This window comes from Coregonus lavaretus (assembly GCF_964263955.1).
Source record: "Coregonus lavaretus genome assembly, chromosome: 2".
In the NCBI taxonomy this organism is placed as follows: Eukaryota; Metazoa; Chordata; class Actinopteri; order Salmoniformes; family Salmonidae; genus Coregonus; species Coregonus lavaretus.
The window spans coordinates 75,760,617-75,782,029 of record NC_139989.1 but is presented as its reverse complement, the minus strand read 5'-3'; the positions used below and the strand labels follow the sequence as shown (position 1 = coordinate 75,782,029).

Below are 21,413 nucleotides of genomic sequence, written 5' to 3'. Positions count from 1 at the left end.
CTTTGGTTATTTTTGAAAAACCTTGAAAAAGTGTGCACATCTTTGAATATTTATCTACATTATAGCCTACAGTAGTACCATAACAAAAAACAAAGCTTACAGCGCTTGACGAGGCAATATCAATGGCTAAATTAAATGTGTTTTTTTTTAAAGTGCAAAATAAAGTGCCTGTAACACGACAGTAAGCGCGTAAGCCTAAAGTTGCAGCAACACGGCTGCTTAAAATATACGGTAATCAGCCTACCAGAAAAGTCATTAATCCTTGTCTTCATCTTTTAGGCTAAGGTGCAGTACACGGCTGTAACCAGAAAAGTCAAGTCATTAATCCTCATCTCCGTCTTCTTCCTGCGTACTAAAACCACCAAAGTCCTCATCTTCAGTGTCGGAAACGAACAGGCTCAGGGTGGCTTCGTCAGCCACTCTCCTCTCTCCTTCGTTGACGCTCTCAAAACCAACGAACTCCTCTTCATCACTGTCGGAATCGAACAACCTCTGAAGGGCCTCAGCTGTGGCGGCGTCCTCCTCTTCATCATGCAGCAGTCCAGCCTTTCGGAACCCGTTAATGATCGTGGATGTTTTGACACTCCTCCACGCTATCAGGATCCACTCGCAAACTTGAGCGAAAGTTGCTTTTCGCATGCGACCAGTTTTGGTGAATGATTTATCGCCGCTAGTCATCCACGCCTCCCACTGAACGCGTAGTGCCACTTTGAATGCACGATTGACACTGATGTCGAGTGGCTACAAATGCTTCGTTGTGCCCCCAGGAATCACAGCTGGAATCGAGTTTGTGCTCTTGATGGCTGCTTTCACATAATCCGTTATATGGGCCCTCATGCTGCCCAAAACGACCAAAGCTTTTTTGGGGCGAAAGAATCCTCCAGGGCGCTTGACGTAGCACTCATTCAGCCACTCATTCAGCCACTCATTCAGCCACTCATTCTGCCACTCATTCTGCCACTCATTCAGCCACTCATTCTGCCACTCATTCAGCCACTCATTCAGCCACTCATTCAGCCACTCATTCTGCCACTCATTCAGCCACTCATTCAGCCACTCATTCAGCCACTCATTCATTACGCTATCATCCACCCTTTCTTGTTGACTTTAAAGGAGATGCCATTCAATATTTTCTATTTTCATTTCGGTGGCGACTGTTTCAGCTTTCAGTCGGATCTGCACGGTGGAAACACCTCGGCCGTCTGCTCTCTGTGTGTTCACCCAATCTTCAAGAAAGTCTTCAAGTTCGGGCCATCTGCTTTTATTACTTCTGAAAGCTTTTTTTGACTTTTTGCATTGAGACAGTTCTTCCCGCTGGCGTCTCCAACGTCTCACCATTGACTCATTGATGCCAAGGCTACATGCAGCAGCTCTATTTCCTTCTTTTACAGCCAGATAGACTGCCTTTAACTTAAAAGCTGCATCATATGCATTTCTACGTTTGTTTTCCATAATGAGGGTTTGTGCATGAAAACTTCCTTTGCACAAACTGTCTTGCTCTCGTTCTGTCTCTCGTTCTGTCTCTCGTACCACTCTCGGTTCCACTTTTACTTTTGCGCGCTACCCGTCTCACTCTTTTCCGGCCTCCAGCTTTTCCTGCTGGAGCCCGCCGCTTAAAGGTGGGGGGCGCGGACCAGTCATAGAGCCCATAGAGTTAAAGTTGGTGGACTGTAACCTGTAAAATCCATAGATTTAGGAGGTCTTCTAGTGGCCATTAGCTGTAAAAATCCATAGATTAGCCGCACCGTTATATAAGCCGCAGGGGTCGAAAAATTGGAAAAAAGGCGCGGCTTATAGTCCGAAAATTACGGTAGATTGTATTGAGTATACATTCCACACCATATCTATTTTGACAGTGAAGCTAACATTTTAAATGTGGCTCTATACTCGAGCATTTTGGATTTGAGATCAAATGTTTCATATGAGGTGACAGTATATGATGTCACCTTTTATTTGAGGGTATTTGAATACATATCTGTTTCACCGTTTAGAAATGAAAGCACTTTATGTATCTAGTCCCCCACTTTTGAAGAAGTCATAAGTATTTTGATAAATTCACTCATAGTGTATTAAAGTAGTCAAAAGTTTAGTATTTGGTCCCAAACTCGTTGGTTGCATTTGCAGTTTGTTTTGGTTGTGTTTTGGGTTATGTTTTGCCCGATAGTAACTGAATGGTGGATGATGACTGGAGTAATTTTCTGTCTAAGTGAGTAGATAACATGTTTCTAAACACTACTAACTGAATCCTGATGATGCCATGATTTAGAAAAATCATGAATGAATCATGAATAATAATGAGTGAGAAAGTTACAGAGGCTACAACAAAACATACTAACCTCTCACCATTACCAATAACAGAGGGGGTATGATCCTTGTTCCTCTGTAACTTTCTCATTCATCATCATTCACGATTCATTCATGATTATTCATAATCATGGTAGCATCCACATGAATGTAGAAGTGTTCAGAAACATCTTCTATTCTTACTGACAATACAAGTGAAGTGACTCCAAAATGACAGGACATTATTCACCATTCAGTTTCTATTGGGAAAAACATCATCCAAAACACAACCAAGACAAACTGCAAATGCATTCAACAAGTTTGTAGATTCACAGGCTTGATGTAATCACTGCAGGTAAGGAATATGGGATCAAATACTAAACTTATGACTACTTTAATACAATATAAGTGAATATGTACAAATTATTACGACTTTTTCAAATGGGAGAACTAGATACATAAAGTGCTTTCATTTCTAAACAGTAAAACAGATATGTATGAATACCCTCAAATAAAAGGTGACATTCTGTACTGTTGCCTAATATGAAACATTTGATCTCAAATTCAAAATGCTGGAGCATAGCACCAAATTTAAAACTGTAAGCTTCACTGTCCAAACACATATGGTGTGGACTATGTGTGCCTGGTAAACACATGTGGATCTGGTGAACAGTTATCACTTGTTGACCAACTACAGGAATACTGACCTCAGAGTCTCCAGTTTACAGTGGGGATTCCCCAGTCCAGCAGAGAGCAGCTTCACTCCTGAATCCTTCAGGTCATTGTTACTCAGATCCAGCTCTCTCAGGTGTGAGGGGTTTGACTTCAGAGCTGAGACCAGATAAGAACAGCCTTCCTCTGTGACTAGACAGCCTGACAGCCTGCAAAGAGTCAAATCATATTAAAACCACACTGCTATTCTTTGGTGGTGAAAATATATTTTTTCAAAATTTTCAGCTACATCAGAGTCCTGAAACCTGCCATATCATATATGAATATATACACACTACTACTAGTCGAGAGTTTGGACACACCTACACATTCAAGGGTTTTCTTTATTTTTACTATTATTGACATTGTAGAATAATAGTGAAGACATCAAAACTATGAAATAACACATATGGAATCATGTAGTAACCAAAAAAGTGATTAAACAAATCAAAATATATTTTAGATTTTAGATTCTTCAAATAGCCACCCTTTGCCTTGATGACAGCTTTGCACACTCTTGCCATTCTCTCAACCAGCTTCATGAGGTAGTCACCTGGAATGCATTTCAATTAACAGGTGTGCCTTCTTAAAAGTTAATTTGTGGAATTTCTTTCCTTCTTAATGCGTTAGAGCCAATCAGTTGTGTTGTGACAAGGTAGGGGGGTATACAGAAGATAGCCCTATTTGGTAAAAGACCAAGTCCATTTATGGCAAGAACTGCTCAAATAAGCTACGAGAAATGACAGTCCATCATTACTTTAAGACATGACGGTCAGTCAATACGGAACATTTCAACAACTTTTAAAGTTTCTTCAAGTGCAGTCGTTAAAAATATCAAGCACTATGATGAAACTGGCTCTCATGAGGACCGCCACAGGAATGGAAGACCCAAAGTTACCTCTGCTGCAGAGGATAAGTTCATCAGAGTTACCAGCCTCAGAAATTGCAGCCCAAATACATTCTTCACAGAGTTCAAGTCACAGACACAGCTCAACATCAACTGTTCAGAGGTGACTGTGTGAATCAGGCTTTCATGGTTGAATTGCTGCAAAGAAACCACTACTAAAGGACCCCAATAATAAGAAGAGACTTGCTTGGGCCAAGAATCACGAGCAATGGACATTACACAGGTGGACATTTGTCCTTTGGCCTGGAGTCCAAATTTGAGATTTTTGGTTCCAACCGCCGTGTCTTTGTGAGAAGCGGTGTGGGTGAACGGATGATCTCGGCATGTGTATTTCCCACCGTAAAGCATGGAGGAGGAGGTGTTATGGTGTGGGGGTGCTTTGCTGGTGACACTGTCTGTGATTTATTTAGAATTCAAGGCACACTTAACCAGCATGGTTACCACAGCATTCTGCAGTGATACGCCATCCCATCTGGTTTGGGCTTAGTGGGACTATCATTGGTTTTTCAGCAGGACAATGAACCAACACACTTCCAGACTGTGTAAGGAGAGGGATTGAGTGCTGCATCAGATGACCTGGCCTCCATAATCACCCGAACTCAACCCAATTGAGATGGTTTGGGATGAGTCGGACGGCAGAGTGAAGGAAAAGCAGCCAACAAGTGCTCAGCATATGTGTGAACTCCTTCAAGACTGTTGGAAAAGCATTTCAGGTGAAGCTGGTTGAGAGAATGCCAAGAGTGTGCAAAACTGTCATCAAGACAAAGGGTGGCTATTTGAAGAATTTCAAATATAAAATATAATTTCATTTGTTTAACACTTTTTTTGGTTACTACATTATTCCATATTTGTTATTCCATAGTTTTGATGTCTTCACTATTATTCTACAATGGAAAAAATTAAGACAAACCCTTGAATGAGTAGGTGTGTCCAAACTTTTGACTGGTACTGTATATACATGAATTAATGTATCATTATTAACAGTAGATAACATGTTTCTAAACACTACTAAATTAATTATTGTGTGTGTGTGTGTCCAATGAGTGTGTGTTCATTGAGTGATACAGGAATACTGACCTCAGAGTCTCCAGTTTACAGTGGGGATTCCCCAGGACAGCAGAGAGCAGCTTCACTCCTGTATCCTTCATGACATTGTTACTCAGATCCAGCTCTCTCAGGTGTGAGGGGTTTGACTTCAGAGCTGAGGCCAGAGAAGCACAGCCTTTCTCTGTGAGTCCACAGAATGACAGCCTGCAAAGAGATCATCATGATTTCACAAACACACTGTTAATTTAACACCAGTAGTGTAGAAGGACAATGGCATATGCATTTGGTTTATTCTCTTAAACAACATATAGATTAATCTTCCGTCTCCTAGAATTGTATGGTCATATTGTTATACTAATGTGAACATCAATGCATTGATTCAGTAAGTTTTTCAATATAATATAATATATTACATACATATTATAATATATATTTTTCTCTAAACTGAATATTTCTTCCTGATGATTAGTACTTAAATGTCATTTTATGTACTCACAGAGCAGCTCTGGAGGCTTTGACCACTGGCAGCAGCCTCAGAAGACCTTCCTCTGATCTGGAGTATTTATTCTGGTCAAACACATCCAGCTCCTTTTCTGAAGTCAGCAACACAAAGACCAGAGCTGACCACTGTGCAGGTGACAGTTCTTCTTCTGAGAGACTTCCTGAGCACAGGTAGCTTTGGATCTCCTCCATTGAGAATGGTCATTCAGTTCATTCAGACAGTGGAACAGATTGATGCACCTCTCTGGAGAGGGATTCTCCCTGATCTTCTCCTTGATGTACTTGACTGTTTCTTCATGGCTCTGTGAGCTGCTTCTTGTCTTTGTCAGTAGACCTCGTAAGTGCTTCTGATTGGACTCCAGTGAGAGGCCCAGAAGGAATCGGAGGAACAGGTCCAGGTTTCCTGTCTCACTTTGTAAGGCTTTATCCACAGCACTCTTGTAGACAGTAACTTTATGCTTGTGTCTGATCCTCACAGAAAAGTTACTGGACGTTGATTGAGGTTTGGCCATTAGATTTTCATTGTTGTTTATGAATGAGAGGAACACATATACAGCAGCCAGAAACTCCTGAATGCTCAGATGCACAAAGCAGTACACCTTGTCCTGGTACAGCCCACATTCCTCTTTAAAGAGCTGTGTGCACAATCCTGAGTACACTGAGGCGTCATTGACATCAATGCCAGCCTCATTCAGGTCTTCTTCATAGAAAATCAGATTGCCCTTCACAAGCTGTTGAAAAGCCAGTTTTCCCAGTGACAGAATGCTCTCTTTATTCCAGTGTGGACCTGTCTCTTCTTTCCCAAGATACTTATCATTCTTCTGTTTGGTATGAAACTCCACAAGGTGTGAGTACATCTCAGTCAGAGTCTTGGGCATCTCTTCTGTCTTGTCTGTACTCAACATGTGTTCAAGGACTGTTGCAGAAATCCAACAGAAGACTGGAATGTGGCACATGATGTGGAGGCTCCTTGATGCCTTTATGTGTGAGATGATTCTGTTGGCCAGGTCCTCATCACTGAATCTCTTCTTGAAGTACTCCTCCTTCTGTGGGTCATTGAACCCTCGTACCTCTGTCACCTGGTCAACACACCCTGAAGGGATCATATTGGCTGCTGCAGGTCGGGTAGTTATCCAGAGGAGAGCAGAGGGAAGCAGATTTCCCTTGATGAGATTTGTCAGCAGAACATCCACCGACGTTGACTCTGTGATGTCACAACAGATCTTGTTCTTCTGGAAGTCTAGGGGCAGTCGGCACTCATCCAGACCATCAAAGATGAACAGAACTTTGTACTTGTCGTAGTTGGAGATTCTTGACTCTTTGGTTTCCATTGAGAAGTGATTGAGAAGTGCAATCAAAGTGTGTTTTTCCTTTTTCATCAAATTCAGCTCCCGAAAAGGGAATGAAAATACAAATTGGACATCCTGATTTGCTTTTCCTTCAGCCCAGTCCAGAATGAACTTCTGCACAGAGACTGTTTTTCCAATGCCAGCGACTCCCTTTGTCATCACAGTTCTGATAAGTTTGTCTTGTCCAGTTAAGGGTTTGAAGATGTCGTTACATTTGACTGCAGTCTCTGGTCTTGCTTGTTTCCTGGTTGTTGTCTCAATCTGTCTCAGCTCATGTTCATTATTGACCTCTCCTGTTCCACCCTCTGTGATGTAGAGCTCTGTGTAGATGTTATTGAGAAGTGTTGGGTTTCCTTGTTTAGCGATCCCCTCAAATACACATTGAAACTTCTTCTTTACATTAGATTTGAGTTCACGTTGGCAAATCACAGCAAGCTCATCTGAATGAAGAAATAACACAGAGGATATTAATATTACGTCTGATTTAAAGCCTACAGTATTCTAGGACTGTTATGACATTTTAAATTATAATAATTATTTCGCTCAACTGACTGTATAAATCTTTTCATAATGCATCTCTCTCTCTCTCTCTCTCTCTCTCTCTCTCTCTCTCTCTCTCTCTCTCTCTCTCTCTCTCTCTCTCTCTCTCTCTCTCTCTCTCTCTCTCTCCTCAGTCTCTCCTCTTCTCTCTGTCTAAATGAATCAACACAACACATCCCTGCTGCTACTTGATGAGGTCACTAGGTGTTGTGTTAAGGCTGCTACAATATCACTGAGTTACACAGCTACTTTAGCTGTACTTTAGCTACAGCTTTTAAATGTTCTAAAACAGCATTCAACATGAGGCAGACAGCTCTTACTTTTCTCCAGTGTGTCAGCAAGCTCCTTCTGGTTCATTTTCCTCAGGACGTGCAGTGTGATCTTCAGAGCCCCCTCTCTGGCAATGCTCTCCTGCTTCTCATCTTCAGCATCCACCACTTCCTTATCCTGCTTCTGACTCTCAAAGCCTTCTGGGAGTTCTGGACTAAGAATCCTCTTGAACATCTTCAGCTCGTTCTTCACAAATGTCATAATATTCTCTTCAAGCAACTGAAATAAATCAAGTAAATCAGTTAAGCAAGAGACTAAATGTTGAGTAAAGCTTAAACCATGTATTTAGATCGTAGGTAGGTAGTGTATTTATGTAGTTATTTAGGTAGTTATTGTAGGTTTCCGTAGGCAATTATTGTAGGTAAGTACTGTTTACGTATTGGTTAAGTATTGTTACGGCGGAGACCGGCGAAGCGGAGAACGTTTATTGGTAATTATCTGTTTAGTGCAATGGTGGAGAGTGGTTTCCAATGTTAATGTGCCTTCTAATGTGCTAGCTAGCCAACGTTTAATTTCTTTGCTGCGTTATGAAAGGAACTAGACACGGTCATTAATTATCTGTTTAGTGTGTTAGCTAGCTAGCGGGTAGCTACTGGTATCGATTAGCAACGCTGGTGAGCTGTTTCCAATGTTAATGTAGCCCTAGCCATCGTTTAATTTTTGCTGCGTTATGCGTTATGAAAGGAACTAGACACGGACTTGAATTATCTGTTTAGTGTGCTAATACACTCTTGGCAGTTTGTTGTAACCAAGTATTGATGCTAAATTTTGTGTTAATGGATGCTAGCCTGCAAGTTAGCTACGGCGTCATAGCTAGGCATCGTGGGCTGTTGTGGGTAGTTTCTGTGTCTTGGCAGTGCCGGCTGTAGCACGAAGCGAGCTACCTAGCCGCTTTTTCGAACAGAGTCAGAGTCAACACAATAGCCATTGTGTGCCGGGTGTAGCACGAAGCTAGCCAGCTAGCCGTTCTTCAAACAAAGTCAACACAGTGGCCATTGCTAGCTACCCAGCACGACCAGCTAACTGTACGGTAGTAGCTAAATACAATATAATTGTCCTAGCTAGCCAACGTCTAATCATTGCTGCGTCATGAAAGGAACTTGACACAGACACGAATGATCTGTTTAGTGTGTTATCACACTATTGGTGGTTTGTTGTGACCAAGGGTTGGTGCTATACGGTGTGTTATTGTTATTGGATGCTAGCTTGTTAGTTAGCTATGGTGTCATAGTTGAATAAAGTGGGTTGAGTCTATTCCTTTAAACATTGAACCGCTGTGGTTCACAACAATTCCGATCTCTAAAGGTGGAAGTTGGGAGAGTTTTTGTTCGGGTGGTTCAGTGAAACAATTTTAGTTTCTGAGGTAGAAGTTTTTGGTGAGGGAGGCCCTGCTCTCTCCGCTCCCAGATGCTTAGCTCATTTCTTTCCGATCTCCTCTGCATTTTTGTAGCCATTTGCTACAGCCTGTCATCTATGCCTCTGCCTATCCCTGTTCTCTCCTCTCTGCACAGGCTACACAAACGCACCACACCGCGTGGCTGCTGCCTCTCTAACCTGGTGGTCCCTGCACGCACCACCCACGTGGAGTTCCAGGTCGCAGGCAGCCTCTGGAACTGCCGTTCTGCTGCCAACAAAGCTGACTTCATCCCAGCCTATGCCAACCTCCAGTCCCTCGACTTCCTGGCGCTGACGGAAACATTGATCACCACTGAAAACACTGCTACTCCTACTGCTCTCTCCTCGTCTGACCATGTGTTCTCGCATACCCCGAGAGCATCTGGTCAGAGGGGTGGTGGTACAGGAATCCTCATTTCTCCCAAGTTGACATTCTCAATTTTTCCCCTAACCCATCTGTCTATCTCCTCATTTGAATTCCATGCTGTCACAGTCACTAGCCCATTTAAGCTTAATATCCTTGTCATCTATCGCCCTCCAGGTTCCCTTGGAGAGTTCATCAATGAGCTTGACGCCTTGATAAGTTCCTTCCCTGAGGATGGCTCACCCCTCACAGTTTTGGGGGATTTCAACCTCCCTATGTCCACATTTGACTCATTTCTCTCTGCCTCCTTCTTTCCACTCCTCTCCTCTTTTGACCTCACCCTCTCACCGTCCCCCCCTACTCACAAGGCAGGCAATACGCTTGACCTCATCTTCACTAGATGCTGCTCCTCTACTAATCTCACTGCAACTCCCCTCCATGTCTCCGACCACTACTTTGTTTCCTTTTCTCTCTCGCTCTCCTCCCACACTACTCACTCTGCCCCTACACAGATGGTAATGCGCCGCCGCAACCTTCGCTCTCTCTCTCCCACTACTCTCTCCTCTTCCATCCTATCATCTCTTCCCTCTGCTCAATCCTTCTCCCTCCAATCTCCTGATTCTGCCTCCTCAACCCTCCTCTCCTCCCTTTCTGCATCCTTTGACTCTCTGTGTCCCCTATCCTCCCGGCCGGCTCGGTCCTCCCCTCCAGCTCCGTGGCTTGATGACTCATTGCGAGCTCACAGAACAGAGCTCCGGGCAGCGGAGCGGAAATGGAAGAAAACTAAACTCCCTGCCGACCTGGCATCTTTTCACTCCCTCCTCTCTACATTTTCTTCATCTGTTTCTGCTGCTAAAGCCACCTTCTACCACTCTAAATTCCAAGCATCTGCCTCTAACCCTAGGAAGCTCTTTGCCACATTTTCCTCCCTCCTGAATCCCCCCCCCCCCCCCCCCCCCCCCCTCCTCTCTCTCTGTGGATGACTTCGTCAACCACTTTGAAAAGAAGGTTGACGACATCCGATCCTCATTTGTTAAGTCTAATGACACTGCTGGTCCTGCTCACACTGCCCTACCCTATGCTTTGACTTCTTTCTCCCCTCTCTCTCCAGATAAAATCCTGCGACTTGTGACTGCAGGCCGCCCAACAACCTGCCCGCTTGACCCCATCCCCTCCTCCCTTCTCCAGACCATCTCCGGTGACCTTCTCCCCTACCTCACCTCGCTGATCAACTCATCCCTGACCGCTGGCCATGTCCCTTCCGTCTTCAAGAGAGCGAGAGTTGCTCCCCTTCTCAAAAAACCAACACTCGACCCCACTGATGTCAACAACTACAGACCAGTATCCCTTCTTTCTTTTCTGTCCAAAACTATTGAGCGTGCCGTCTTTAGCCAACTCTCTTGCTATCTCTCTCAGAATGACCTTCTTGATCCAAACCAATCAGGTTTCAGGACTGGTCATTCAACTGAGACTGCTCTTCTCTGTGTCACGGAGACTCTCCGTACTGCTAAAGCTAACTCTCTCTCCTCTGCTCTTGTCCTTCTAGACCTGTCTGCTGCCTTTGATACTGTGAACCATCAGATCCTCCTCTCCACCCTCTCCGAGCTGGGCATTTCCGGCGCGGCTCACTCCTGGATTGCGTCCTACCTGACCGGTCGCTCCTACCAAGTGGCGTGGCGAGAAGTTGTCTCCGCACCACGTGCTCTCACCACTGGTGTCCCCCAGGGCTCAGTTCTAGGCCCTCTCCTTTTCTCCCTATACACCAAGTCACTTGGCTCTGTCATATCCTCACATGGCCTTTCATATCATTGCTACGCTGACGATACACAACTAATCTTCTCCTTTCCCCCTTCTGATAACCAGGTGGCGAATCGCATCTCTGCATGTCTGGCAGACATATCAGTATGGATGACGGATCACCACCTCAAGCTGAACCCTGGCAAGACGGAGCTGCTCTTCCTCCCGGGGAAGGACTGCCCGTTCCATGATCTCGCCATCACGGTTGACAACTCCGCTGTGTCCTCCTCCCAGAGTGCGAAGAGCCTAGGCGTGACCCTGGACAACACCCTGTCGTTCTCCGCCAACATCAAGGCGGTGACCCGATCCTGCAGGTTCATGCTCTACAACATTCGGAGAGTACGACCCTGCCTTACACAGGAAGCGGCACAGGTCCTAATCCAGGCACTTGTCATCTCCCGTCTGGACTATTGCAACTCGCTGTTGGCTGGCCTCCCTGCCTGTGCCATTAAACCCCTACAACTCATCCAGAATGCCGCAGCCCGTCTGGTGTTCAACCTTCCCAAGTTCTCTCACGTCACCCCCCTCCTCCGCACACTCCACTGGCTTCCAGTTGAAGCTCGCATCCGCTACAAGACCATGGTGCTTGCCTATGGAGCAGTGAGGGGAACGGCACCTCTGTACCTTCAGGCTCTGATCAGTCCCTACACCCAAACGAGGGCATTGCGTTCATCCACCTCTGGCCTGCTGGCTCCCCTTCCTCTGCGGAAGCATAGTTCCCGCTCAGCCCAGGCAAAACTGTTCGCTGCTCTGGCACCCCAATGGTGGAACAAGCTCCCTCACGACGCCAGGACAGCGGAGTCACTCACCACCTTCCGGAGACATTTGAAACCCCACCTCTTTAAGGAATACCTGGGATAGGATAAAGCAATCCTTCTACCCCCCCCCCCCCCCCCCACACACACACAGCGGAGTCGCTCACCCCCTTCCGGAGACATTTGAAACCCCACCTCTTTAAGGAATACCTGGGATAGGATAAAGTAATCCTTCTACCCCCCCCCCACCCCCCCCCCCCCCCACACACACAGCGGAGTCGCTCACCACCTTCCGGAGACATCTGAAACCCCACCTCTTTAAGGAATACCTGGGATAGGATAAAGTAATCCTTCTACCCCCCCCCCCACCCCACAGCGGAGTCACTCACCACCTTCCGGAGACATTTGAAACCCCACCTCTTTAAGGAATACCTGGGATAGGATAAAGTAATCCTTCTACCCCCTCCCCACCCCCCCCCCACACACACAGCGGAGTCGCTCACCACCTTCCGGAGACATTTGAAACCCCACCTCTTTAAGGAATACCTGGGATAGGATAAAGTAATCATTCTACCCCCCCCCCCACCCCACAGCGGAGTCACTCACCACCTTCCGGAGACATTTGAAACCCCACCTCTTTAAGGAATACCTGGGATAGGATAAAGTAATCCTTCTACCCCCCCCCCCCAAAAAAAAATTGTAAAGTGGTTATCCCACTGGCTATAGGGTAAACGCACCAATTTGTGAGTCGCTCTGGCTAAGAGCGTCTGCTAAATGACGTTAATGTGCCCTTGAGCAAGGCACTTAACCCCAATTGCTCCTGTAAGTCGCTCTGGATAAGAGCGTCTGCTAAATGACTAAAATGTAAAAATTTAAATGTAAATGCTTTCTCATTAACGAATGATTGACAGATCACCTTTACTTGAGGTAAACAAAAACAAATGTACATAACAGGACCACATACACTGAATATGGAGGCCAGGTCTGTTTGATGACTCTGGGAAGACTGACCACTGAGAATCTCTGACTCTGATCTCTCCTGTTGGTTTCTGTGGACAAAACATCAGATTACATCTCCTCATCCAGGGAGTGCACACACACACACACACACACACACACACACACACACACACACACACACACACACACACACACACACACACACACACACACACACACACAGGGAGGGAATGTTGTGTTAGTTTAATATTGTTTCAGGACTATGAAAATGGAAAAAAGGTTTAGGTTAGAAAAGTCTCCCTCTCTAAACACTATAGGAAGATTCATAGACTTGTCACTCTTCATGGACACACAGCTGGGTACAGTGGAGGCTGGTCTCTCCTGCTTGATTGGACTTCAACACAACAGAGACAAACATTACATCTCTCATCTACTCTGAGCTCAGATGGGGAAACATAAGAAGAGTTTCATTCCAAAACGCTATATATCAATTTTCAGAAATGTTGGTAAATTATATTTTATTGTTTAAAGAAATTATGAAAGAGATTGGTGTGTTTTTTCACTATCTAATCATGGCATGGGATTGTTCAACGACAGACATGTATTTGTTTAAAATCTATCACTTGATGGTTTCATTTCAGACAGACAAATAATCATGTTTTTTTGCAAAATGCTATATATCTGCCTCACTATCAGAAAAATAAGTAGTACTGCTAGGTTTTACGCAGTAATAATATATATCTGCCTCACTCTCAGAGAAATAAGTAGTACTGCTAGGTTTTACACTGTAATAATATATCTTCCTCACTCTCAGAGAAATAAGTAGTACTGCTAGGTTTTACACAGTGTTAATATATATCTGCCTCACTCTCAGAGAAATAAGTAGTACTGACTAGTGATTATTTACCCGGGGTTCAACACCTGCTATAGTCACTATTTAATTGCTCTTCCAAAAGCATCACAGGCCTAATACGAGATATATAGCTAACTAAAGTAATGAGTGACCATTTTAGACATGGGACATATAGTATTTGGTTGCATGCTATTTTATGTCAATCATATTGCTGCTTGTAGCCTATAACTGATGCTTCATGGTCTTATTCTGCCATCTATTGGAAATATTTAGCATTACAAGTTATTAATTTACGTACGGACATTAGTGAGGCAGCTGAAAAATAAAGTGTATTTTTCTTGTTAATTCCTTTGATCAGTCTCAAACCTGCCCCACCTATCCCATGGCAATTGCTGGACTTTCACACAGAGGTTACTAGGTCACCCAATTCAAACCATATTAGAAAAATAACACAAATGTGTCTAAGTAAAAATAAATAAAATAATAACTAATGTGGCTTATTTATCAAGTGTTCTGCCTTGCAATAATAAATATCATAAAATAACTAATAAAAATAAAAAAACAGCAAAACGCTTAGACAGGTTTTGAGTAACAAAATAATACTATAATTGTATTTACTAAGATAATATTATTACTAAAATAGTTTCTAAAAGTGTTCTAGGCTACCCTACCCTAGAATTAGGGTTACGGTTAATGCTAAAATAGGTTATAAGTAGGGTAAGAGTTTCTGTATAGCACTTTGTGACATCTGCTGGTGTAAAAAGGGCTTTATAAATACATTTGATTGATTGTTAGGTTTAGGGTTTATATGGCAAAAAACAGTATGGGTTTATGGCACTCTTGCTCCTCCTTGTGGCCGTATGTGGGTACTACATAACTCATTCATTACATTTACATATTTTTTTTTGCCGGCTACAACAGTCTGGATTCGAACCAGGATCTCTAGTGGCCTTAGACCACTGCGGGAGACCTGACACTTCATGACACTTGCTAGGCTTAGGCTCATAATCTGAGGTAGCAACTGCGTCTGATCTACAAATCCATTAGCTAGACCACCAGATTAGACAACAATCACCCCATTATACCCATTTGGTTTGCAACTCAGTGAACCTGCGCAGCATTCGCTCAATTTGATGCCTATGAACGAAGATTTCGATGCATATCAAATTATCCAGCAGCCATTTAGAAACCACAAGTCGTCAAAAAAATGGTTATTTCTTAATAAAAAAATGTCTTCTGGCTGTTTAAAATCGGCCACATCTTGAAAAAGAGGACAGGGACATGCGTTTTGTTTAGATTGTACACTTTTTTCTTAAAACAAATATGGTTAACCATGACCAGAAAATGTTTAATGTTTGATGGCTATCCGCCAGCCATCGCCTCTAAAACTGTGTCTCACCTCACTATAGGTGACCACAACATGTACTCAGGTGAACAGTGTGCGCGCTCACCAAGTAGCCGTAACCTTGTTAATAATAAGTTACCTGAGGTAAACCTACAGGGTTAACGCTCACCAAGTAGCCGTAACCTTGGTAATAATAAGTTACCTGAGGTAAACCTACAGGGTTAACGCTCACCAAGTAGCTGTAACCTTGTTAATAATAAGTTACCTGAGGTAAACCTACAGGGTTAACGCTCACCAAGTAGCTGTAACCTTGTTAATAATAAGTTACCTGAGGTAAACCTACAGGGTTAACGCTCACCAAGTAGCTGTAACCTTGGTAATAATAAGTTACCTGAGGTAAACCTACAGGGTTAGCGCTCACCAAGTAGCAGTAACCTTGGTAATAATAAGTTACCTGAGGTAACCCTACAGGGTTAACGCTCACCAAGTAGCTGTAACCTTGGTAATAATAAGTTACCTGAGGTAAACCTACAGGGTTAGCGCTCACCAAGTAGCAGTAACCTTGGTAATAATAAATTACCTGAGGTAAACCTACAGGGTTAACGCTCACCAAGTAGCCGTAACCTTGTTCATAATAAGTTACCTGAGGTAAACCTACAGGGTTAACGCTCACCAAGTAGCCATAACCTTGTTAATAATAAATTACCTGAGGTAAACCTACAGGGTTAACGCTCACCAAGTAGCCGTAACCTTGTTAATAATAAGTTACCTGAGGTAAACCTACAGGGTTAACGCAGGCAGGTCTCATTGATAACAATAGTGAAGCTGGCATTGTGACGCAGAACAATGGGCTGGGAATAGAACGTTCTGAAGGCGAGTCGGTGTCACGGAGCTCAATAGAACTAATAGGAGCTGGTAGGGTGAAAAATGCCCAAACATAAGGCCTGTTTTTTCGCGATTACTTCATAACCAGGGACAGAAGGTAATATTATGACACTGGGCTCCATGGCGGATGCAATGAACTAATTTTATCAGAAATAAACGTTGTAAAAAAGGTAACTTGAGGCGCCCCGAAAATAATATTCAAAAGGTTCAGTCCTTGGACACAGAGGGGTTAAACACTAAAGTTACCGTCCATCTAGTGAAGAGGAGAACCGGACAGAGGGATGGTAGGTAGCCAGCATCCGTCAACGAGAGAGGGAGAAGCCCTCCACGGTATTTAACAGGTGGAAGAAATGTGGGGATTTGTTTTCTCATAGCTGGATGTGATGAATAGCTTAGAAGGAATGCATTGGTGATTAAACATAGAAGGTTTGTACTGTACTGATATAAATTGTTTCACATAACAAGCTGTGATTCATGTGAGGAACGTTAGGGGGTAGGATGAGATAAGAATTTGTGTCTCCAAATACTAGACTACACTGCTTCTTTGTGATCTGTGAACCGTCCTTGAACGTAGGTACATAGGGTACAGTGGAACGGTGTCTATGGGAGCTGACTCTACAGGTTGTTATGATAACAACTTATGCCTGACAACAGTGTGCAACAGTGGAGCGCCAAGGGACTGGGACCAGCCTGAGCGCCAGCGATAGGTTGGGCAAGTCTAAACCACGCTCAGTCTCTACCTTGATAGGCCCAGCAGAGGGCGGGAACTAAAACTGTCAGGGTATTTAAAGAACAGCCTGTAACAATGGATCAGTTCTCTGTCTGCCCTGCGTGGTATTTCAGTGAGCCCGTATACGAACCATCATACTTATCATACATACATTTTGCATATAATAAATTTAGCTTGGATTGAATATCTCTTGATTATGTTTTGTCTTATTCCAATACCAGATTTGAATTACGCAATTTCTAACAGAAACAACCAGGGAACTCCATCGGTCCACAAGAAATGCAGGCAGCCGGTGATGATGTAGTGGTAGCTAGGATAACTAGGATGCTGCTGGTAGAGTAGCTAGCTTAGCTAGCTGTACCGACTAGCTTGGATAGCTAGCAGGTCGTTCGTCTGTCCCTCGAGGATGATGACGAATCCGGTGAACCACACAATTAAACAAGAATAGCGAGTGAAAAGGATCTGGCTACACTCATACTGTCACTGACCATTACGCAAAAAAGCAAATTGAACAATAAACTTCGGTCTCAACACTGTAACGAACTCCGTCGTTGTTCCCCAAGATCACCTCAGACCACTCTGAGCGTAACTGGACAATATGCTTGGCGCCAAACCGTACGTGGACGCGGACAGTTCTGTACGGGGACGCAGACAGTTCCAGAACGCGGACATGAGCAGAGCCACACAATAAACTAAACCAAGTCTTTAAAGACGGGTACATTAGTAATATTCATTTTTTATTATGTAAAACAAAAATTATTCGTTTTTTAAAACAATGTTTTGAGATCTAGGCCCATATCCAAAAAGCGTCTCAGAGTAGAAAATGAGTCGTATAAGTGCTGAGAATAAAGCCATTTTAGTCCTACTCTTATGGGTATAAATTAAAGCTATGCATGAAGCCTCTTTATTCATAGGTGTCCCACCTAGTTGGCAGATATTTAGGACACCTCATGAGCTGTCCTAACCAGTTAAGAGGTACCAGCAGGTGTCTTGATAATAGAAACATGCAGCGAGTCAGTGGTTTCTGTACCACATGTAATTGCTTTGGAGCAGTGCCGACCTGTCATTCAGATTTACAGTAAGTGCATTCATCTCATTTCAGCTAAACAATGGATATATAGCGTTTTGCAATAATACTAATAATAATTATACACATCTCAAATCTATTAATTAAACATCTGAGAACAGTAATATTGAAGGTAACCCATAAGCAACCATTTCTGATTAAATAACACGTGAACAATTATGGAAATAGCATTTAGGAAATACATTCTTAATAATTCTTAAACAAAATTGTCATCTCACCTCTTAGCTTTGGTGTCATGTTCCCCAGAGAGACTCATTTTAGAGGCAGGGACCCCCTCCTCTCTCTCCCCAGAGAGACTCGTTTTAGAGGCAGGGACCCCCTCCTCTCTCTCCCCAGAGAGACTCATTTTAGAGGCAGGGCCCCCCTCCTCTCTCTCCCCAGAGAGACTCATTTTAGAGGCAGGGCCCCCCTCCTCTCTCTCCCCAGAGAGACTCATTTTAGAGGCAGGGCCCCCCTCCTCTCTCTCCCCAGAGAGACTCATTTTAGAGAACTGACCCCTAAACAGAGATCCAACATGTTGGTTGTAGTTAACACAGTAATTCTTGAATGTGAATTGTTATCATTTATTAATTATCTCTTACAAAACATTTACTAACAGACATATCGAAACAGTCAGGTGATTTAATGCAATCACATGAACATGTAGTTGTGACATATCTTCTCCATGGTAACTGTCAATAATAATAATAAGTCACTGTTTGTTAAGGTAGTTATAGACAGTGCAGCAACACAAGGCCATGTCTCACACTTATTTGTATTCATTACAAGTTGCCATTTATTATCTTTGAATCTGTTCTTTTCTAAACGTATCTGAGAATGTAGACAGAAGGGCTAAAACAGGCTTGATTGATCGGGGGGGGGGACGATCAGTGATCTATACAGAAAGGTTTTTTGCAACAATTAAGTGATTTTATATTATTTAAAGTAGGGTAGGTTATAATGTACAACCGTTTTTTTGTTGTTGTGTAAAACAGATCAAGGTCTATACCTCAGCAAGTGGCGACCCGTCATTCAGGGCAGGTGGCCTTTCCTGTTTTGCATGTTATTGTGGCATTAATACATGTAACATATCAGTTTGCTAACAATGTAAAAAATATATACACTACCGGTCAAAAGTTTTAGAACACATACTCATTCAAGGGTTTTTCATTATTTTTACTATTTTCTACATTGTAGAATAATAGTGAAGACATCAAAACTATGAAATAACACATATAGAATTATTTAGTAACCAAAAAAGTGTTAAAGAAATCAAAATATATTTTATATTTGATATTCTTCAAATAGCCACCCTTTGCCTTGATGACAGCTTTGCACACTCTTGGCATTCTCTCAACCAGCGACCCGTCATTAAGGGCAGGTGGCCTTTCCTGTTTTGCATGTTATTTTGGCATTAATACGTGTCACATATCAGTTTGCAAAAAATTTAAAATAAATAAATATCTATATATCATTGAGTTAATAAAGCCGCAAAAAAACGTGGTCTCTTTTTTGTTTTCTTGAGTAAGGCAGCTCCAAAATGCAGGTGTTTCAGCCTAGCTCAGTGCTTTCAGTGGTGGTGTTTCAGCCTAGCTCAGTGCTTTCTGTGGTGGTGGGGCAAGCCAGAAGACAATACAGAGCGCTGCGCCGTGATTGGCTCAGTGTTCTGTCACTCATGGGGACACTACGTCACCGCCAAGTCTAAGGGTAGAGCTAGAAAATTCAAGGCCCTTCGGTGCTGCCATAGAGTTACATTAGAAGTGCCCATCCAAGAAGTTCATTGGCCAACAGATAAAATGACGTCAAATCACATTATATCTACAGTAGCTTTGAATGGACTGATCATGTCAACATCATACTTTTCAAAATCTTAGCCAGCAGTCATCATCATGAATCAAGTCGACTATCTACTTGCAAATCATTTTTAATCCTTGTCATATGAAGAGAAATAATGAAGAGAAATGATAGGACAGCTGTTGGGACTCTGCTGTCGGGACTCTGCTGTTGGGACTCTGCTGTCGGGACTCTGCTGTTGGGACTCTGCTGTTGGGACTCTGCTGTCGGGACTCTGCTGTCGGGACTCTGCTGTCGGGACTCTGCTGTCGGGACTCTGCTGTTGGGACTCTGCTGTTGGGACTCTGCTTTATGTAGGCCCTGACAGTTTGTGGCCACCGTTTGTCACCGTTATAGTGCAATGAATGTATTGTTTAGTGTTGTGTTGTGGAGTGGCTTTGCTGGCATGCATCCCCCTTTATTTATGTTTTGCCCCACCAAGATTGACATGCTAAAATCACCACTGACCTCAGCTATAGCCTAGATGACCAGCCTAAACCTGTTCAGATCAGTTCCCATAACGTTATAACAGTAACAGTAGCAGGAGCCTAGTCCTGATACAGATGGAGGTCTATACCTCAGCTATAGCCTACATATCCTAGATGACCAGCCTAAACCTGATCAGATCAGTTCCCATAACGTTATAGACCTAACAGTAGCAGGACAGAGCTTGTAGCCTAGGCATGGTATTTTACACACCATTTCAAACGGAGACCATCAGGTTTGTAAGCATGATAAGTGATCATAGCTCAAACCTACTCTGACTATTGAATGTCTGACGTCGACCTAACCTTATAATAGTTTGTAGTTTAGCCTAGACCTACGAGAGTCTGCCCGTCTTTCCTACATATCAACACATTTATCCGACTTCTAATGTTACCGAGAAATACGTGCCACAGTTTCAACAGCCATTGTGTAACTGCGTAGGCTACACACTTACTTTCACGTTCATATGAGGAAATCACATAACTTCTTACAGTCGCTGGTGCAGCCGCCTGTTCTCTTGCAGATGAAGTAGCTTTTAAAGGCAACTCATTCAACCAGCCTAAACAACAGTAAGTAAAAGATGTCAAATGGTCAAAAGTCAATCCTGATATAGCCATGTACATCAAAGAGAGGTGCATTGCTACAGATGTAGGATCTTAATTTTTGCCAATTTGCTACAGCAGGAAAATAATCCTGCAGCAACAGGACATTTGAATTATTATGTGGATTATAATGAATGATTAATTTTATAATAGAAAAGTTCAATTGATCATCTTCAGAAACCTTTTTTAAACCTTAAATACACTCAAATACACTACAAGTTTCAGTTCTCCTGCAACTGGGTGATCCCATTAAGATCCTACATCTGTAGAGAGATTATGTTTTTCTCTAAATAAGGCAGTTTGAGTTATTAGCAATGACGTTGCAACTGTCAGCTGCTGTAAACCTATGTGATTGAATGTTATAGACCCCCATCTGAACAGTTTCTTTCCCCATGCTGTAGCCCTCACCAATTGACCATCTGGCCCATAGAGACTAAAGGACTATACACTCTATGCTGCTCACCACATCAAGCCATCTCTGAACTGTACACTACCATCTGGTCCATAGAGACTAAAGGACTATACACTCTATGCTGCACACCACATCAAGCCATCTTTGAACTGTACACTAAATAACTGAACTATACTGCATTAGCACTATGTTCATCTCTCTTAGATATATTTATACTGGTACTGTACATGTGGACATCCACTGTATATCAACTGTATTCCCA

The 21,413-nt window shown here is 43.1% G+C and overlaps 4 protein-coding genes across 4 annotated transcripts in view; 1 reads left to right on the top strand and 3 right to left on the bottom strand.

Moving 5' to 3' along the window:
- LOC311098730 (stonustoxin subunit beta-like) overlaps positions 1-678 on the bottom strand; it is a gene marked incomplete at its 5' end in the record, with an annotated part of 105,949 nt that extends 105,271 nt beyond the window's left edge. Inside the window, one exon of the mRNA XM_084139271.1 lies at positions 461-678. Coding sequence (XP_083995397.1) covers positions 461-678 — 218 coding nt within the window. The remainder of the gene's footprint in view (positions 1-460) is intronic.
- LOC311141812 (uncharacterized protein) overlaps positions 1-21,413 on the bottom strand; it is a 410,899-nt gene that overhangs the window by 175,536 nt on the left and 213,950 nt on the right. The window contains exon 2 of the mRNA XM_084177283.1: positions 20,592-20,696. The gene's annotated coding sequence lies outside the window, so the exon portion shown is untranslated. The remainder of the gene's footprint in view (positions 1-20,591; positions 20,697-21,413) is intronic.
- LOC311140501 (NACHT, LRR and PYD domains-containing protein 3-like) overlaps positions 1-21,413 on the top strand; it is a gene marked incomplete at its 3' end in the record, with an annotated part of 313,326 nt that overhangs the window by 218,916 nt on the left and 72,997 nt on the right. The gene's annotated exons all lie outside the window — the stretch shown is intronic.
- On the bottom strand, positions 742-7,881 carry LOC311098721 (NLR family CARD domain-containing protein 3-like; the record flags this gene model as incomplete). The annotated part of the gene is made up of 3 exons (XM_084139259.1): positions 7,659-7,881; positions 5,926-7,238; positions 742-978 (listed from the first exon to the last, which is right to left on the bottom strand). The coding sequence occupies exons 1-3, from the start codon at positions 7,867-7,869 to the stop codon at positions 742-744; spliced, it is 1,761 nt and encodes a 586-aa protein (XP_083995385.1). The 5' UTR covers positions 7,870-7,881.